The sequence below is a fragment of the Camelina sativa genome, chromosome 7, assembly GCF_000633955.1.
Source record: "Camelina sativa cultivar DH55 chromosome 7, Cs, whole genome shotgun sequence".
Lineage (NCBI taxonomy): Eukaryota > Viridiplantae > Streptophyta > Magnoliopsida > Brassicales > Brassicaceae > Camelina > Camelina sativa.
In genome coordinates this window covers 9,217,356-9,221,623 of record NC_025691.1, presented here as the reverse complement: position 1 = coordinate 9,221,623, position 4,268 = coordinate 9,217,356, and the positions used below count along the sequence as shown (strand labels likewise).

Sequence of the window (4,268 nt, the reverse complement as noted above, 5' to 3'; positions counted from 1 at the left end):
GTTATTCTCAAGGATTTAAAAAAAAAAAAAAAAAGTTCTCAAGAAAAGAAAATAAAAAAGGCATCGTATTCATTTGTTCTTTCACTCTCAACAAAAGAGGTTGCAAAACAAAAGAAAACAAAAAATTGGAATCGAGATTGGTTTTTGAGAAACGAATTGATCCCCAGATTCTAATACTGAATCAATTGTCTTTTCAATGAAAAATATTTTGTTCTACGTTTTTCATCAACGAAATCGAAGATACATACGGAAGATCTTGTAGAAAATGAGTTTCAATATCCAAGTAGGTAGAATCTAAAGGTCTCTGTGATTATTTCTTCCACGTTTTTTATTATTGTAACTGTTACTCATTTGTCCCAAAACGCAAGTGAGAATTCTGGGAAAGTTTAATAGAACAACTCTTGAAGCTCTTTAATGATGAGTCTCTAAAATTACTATTTCTGATGAAGTTGGTCTTATTTCTTCACTGGTCTTTGACTTAGCTACAGTTTATTACTTTTCAAATGAGTTTTCTTTTAATATATTGACCTCATCATAAGATTCAACACCATTACACCACACACCATTACACCACCGTCTTCTCTAATGCATTTTCTTGATTTATCCCTTCCAACTTTATCGTGTCCACTCAAGTTTTTCAAATAATTATTTCTGCAGTTTTCCTCTGCAATATTGAACATGTCTCAAAAATCATATTTCAAACATACTTCCATTGTGTTGTCCATTGAAACCATAATTATTAAACACAAACATAACTTTTGTGTGTGAATCTCTTAAAATCTTCCAATAAATCTTAACAAATCACATACTATTTTTTTATATAAAATAAAAATAATAACAAATCCACCAAAATATCATACAATCTTATTGAAATCTCTCAAAATCCAAAACTTCCTAAATTCTATAAAATCTTATAAAATTCTAATTTAATACCCCCCTCTAACTACATCAACTATTGTCATCACATAAAGATATGCATAAACAAATATAAATTATGTGTACAACACCATAAACAGATACGGTGCTTTGTTGACCAGAATCCGTCATTGACCAGTGTTGACCAGAAAAATATTCACAATAATATTTTTTCTATTTTTTATTTATATATATTGCTGATAAATAAATGAATATAATAAATGATTTGTATTCATTATTCAAATACATGAAATTCTATTTAAAATAATTAAAATTTTATTTATTTACATGAAAGGCATATATCTAGAAGATAATTACAAACTAAAAGTTGGTTTTGTAAAATAAAAAGTTTGTTTTGTAGAATCAAAGGTTGGTTTTGTAAAATCAAAGGTTGTAGAAGTTAATTAAAAACTAATAGTAGATTTTACAAAACCAACCTTTAATTTTTCAAAACCAACATTTGATTTTACAAAACCCACTTTTGGTTTTTAATTATCTTCTAGATATATGCCTTCCATGTAAATAAATAGAATTTTCATAATTTTTTTGTTTCTTTTCTTATTAAAAACAAAAAATAGTTAAAAAGAAACAAAATTCAATAGCATCAGAAAAAAACATGACGACGGTTTTGGCGACGAGTTCTAGGGCTTGAAATGCATGGCTTTTGCGTTCTTCAGGGACAGAGGGATGGCCTTCCGTGTTCTCTATTTGGGACTCAGGATTGGGGATGGATCGGAAATCCGCCCTTGAATCTGTTTGAGATTTCTTTGGTGTCGAGGGATTCGATTTACCCAAAAGGAAACTGGGTTCGATCGGATCTCTGTTGGCTGATTCGGATTGATTCGGTAGAAGTTATTATCGGGATCGACAGGATCTGGTCGCTGTTTGTGTGGGGATTGGATATGATATTGGTATCGTTTCGAGATTCTCCTTTTTCCTCGATTGAGGTTTCTCTCGAGTGTATTACAGTGTTGGTCTGGTGGTTTGGTAAATATGGCTAGTGTCCATATATCCTTTTATGGTTCTTCAGATTCCGTATTAGAGGTCATGGGATTTTGCTTGATTGTTTTTGGCAATTTTGGGTCTCGCAGATTTCGAGTATCTCTGTCAAGGGATATTTCGAGTTGGTGGCATATTCAAGGGTTATTTATCCGATCGATGGAATGTAGTGTTCCGACTTATTCATTCTCGATTTCATTTCGCTTTATTCTTTGGCGAGTTATTTGTTTCCCTTAGAGATTTACTGAGTTCTTTGTGGTCTGCTTTTCGTTTGCTCTGTTGGTGGTTTAACATGACTCAAATGTCGCCTAACAAAGGCAAAGCTCCGTTGGATCGTACTGAAACGGTGAGGATTGCTACTTCTGTTCTGGCTCGGAGGATCCAACAGTTCTCGATGACTCTTATTGGGCGTTTGATGAATCCGAGTATTCAGAGAATGGAGTCTTTGTTAGTTAACTTTCCTAAGATTTGGAAGCTGGAGGACAAGGTGGTGGGTGATGATTTGGGGCAGGGTCTTTTCCAGTTTAATTTTGAAGCAGAGGAGGAGATTCAGTCGGTTTTGCTGAACGGGCCATATAACTTCGATGGGTGGATGGTTTCTTTGGTGAAGTGGGAGACGATTATCTCATCAACTTATCCTTCTGCTATTAACTTTTGGGTGAAGGTTACTGGTATTCCTATGCATCTTTGGGAGGATGCAACTTTAAGAGCAATAGCTAAGAAGGTTGGTATACTTAGGGAAATTGATGAGGAGTCTAGGAGCTTCTGTGTGACTGTTAATGGTTTCAATCCTCTTCTCTTCAAGCTGGTTGTTCCCTTTGCTTCTGGAGATGAGATTATTGTTTCTCTTGAGTATGAGAAACTTTCGGATTACTGTGACCATTGTTATCGCCTTACTCATGAGATGAGAGGGTGTCCAGACTTGCAAAAGGGGTCCGGTGAGCAGGCTGTGGAGCATCAGACGGATAAGAGGAGTGGTCAGAGACAACATTTACAAGCTAAACAAGGGTTTTATCACAATGAAGGTGGTTGGGAGAAACCAAGAAAGTTTGTTAAGAGGGCTCTGGATTTTCACAATCAGGATCCTAGTGATGGTGATTTGGGTCATGTTAACTCTCGACATCATGAGAGATTTAATGGTTCGGTTTGGGGCCAGAAGAAACAGTTCACTGCTGGTGATTCCAGTGGTTTTGGTGGGCAGCGAGGTTCTCATGTGCTGAATGGTGACTTTCTGGGGCATGCTCCCTCTATTAATCTCAATCGAAAGGGTTTGGGACCGGTGTGGCCTAAGCCTTTGTACAAAGCTAAACAGAGTGTCACTGAGAAGCGGTTACAGGAGGAGGATAATGAGGAGCAAATGGCTTCAAAGTCGCAGTTTGGTTCGGTTTCTGGAGATGTCAATCATGACGGCTTGGTGAAGGATCCGGTGGATCCAGATTTTATGGTGGAGACTGATGATTTGTTGGAGGATGGCGAGTGCCCGGAGGGTGGTAATTCCGTTTTGGTCGAGGCTGATTTGGGTAAGGAGGTTGAGCCTATTTTGGGAAAGGGGACTGAACTACAAACGACCAAGGATGATATTCCGTCAGGTACCATTCTTATTTCAGCTCCAGTTGATCTAGCTTTGGGATTGGTTAATAGTGCCTTGGCTGATATCACTTTAGGGGAATCGAATATTCATAGACGGAGTGTAAACATGCAAATTTTTAAAAAAGGAGTTATTGCTCCTAGGAGGGCTGCCTTAGCTTTGGCTTCCCCCGGGAAACGTTTGTTAGCTAAGGTTTTGTCTAAACCTGCAGGTGCAGGGAACAAACATAAGGGGATAGAGAGACAGGACAATGTTTCCCAGCGTGGAAGATCATCAGAAGGTGGTCGTCAAGTCAAGAAAGGGATGGTGGCGCTCCCGAAACCACCGGCGCAACGTGAAGATCCTGAGTTGGAACTGTCAGGGCATTGGGGCGGACCTGACAGAGAATTATTTGGGAGATTTGTGGAAGAAATATCGACCAGACATTTTATTTTTATCAGAAACGAAAAAATGTTTTTCATATTTACAAAATTTTCAAAATAAGTTTGGTTATAATAAATTGTATACAGTTGAACCCCGCGGGTCTAATGGTGGTTTAGCTTTATTTTTCATGGATAAAATAAAACTTTCTATTCTCTATGATAGTGATTGTATCATTGATACACATGCATCCTTTGGACAACAATTGGTTTTTCTGTCTTTTGTTTATGGTGATCCAGTTCTTCAACATCGTCAGAAGGTATGGGATAAGTTATCAGATATTGGATCTTTCCGGGTTGACCCTTGGTTCTTAATTAGGGATTTCAACGAATTGGTTGGGAACCAT

General features: G+C 37.3%; 1 protein-coding gene across 1 annotated transcript; it reads left to right on the top strand.

Annotated features, from left to right (window-relative positions):
- LOC104700783 lies at positions 1,947–4,084 on the top strand. Its single transcript, XM_019227586.1, has 3 exons — positions 1,947–1,985; positions 2,021–3,503; positions 3,714–4,084. The coding sequence occupies exons 2-3, from the start codon at positions 2,207–2,209 to the stop codon at positions 3,983–3,985; spliced, it is 1,569 nt and encodes a 522-aa protein (XP_019083131.1). The 5' UTR covers positions 1,947–1,985; positions 2,021–2,206; the 3' UTR covers positions 3,986–4,084.

Bases quoted from the DNA above. Each gene is read 5' to 3' on its own strand.
- LOC104700783 (XM_019227586.1), top strand. From the start codon at position 2,207: ATGACTCAAATGTCGCCTAACAAAGGCAAAGCTCCGTTGGATCGTACT. The intron at 3,504-3,713 runs GTACCATTCTTA...CTAAACCTGCAG, and splicing joins CAAGGATGATATTCCGTCAG to GTGCAGGGAACAAACATAAG.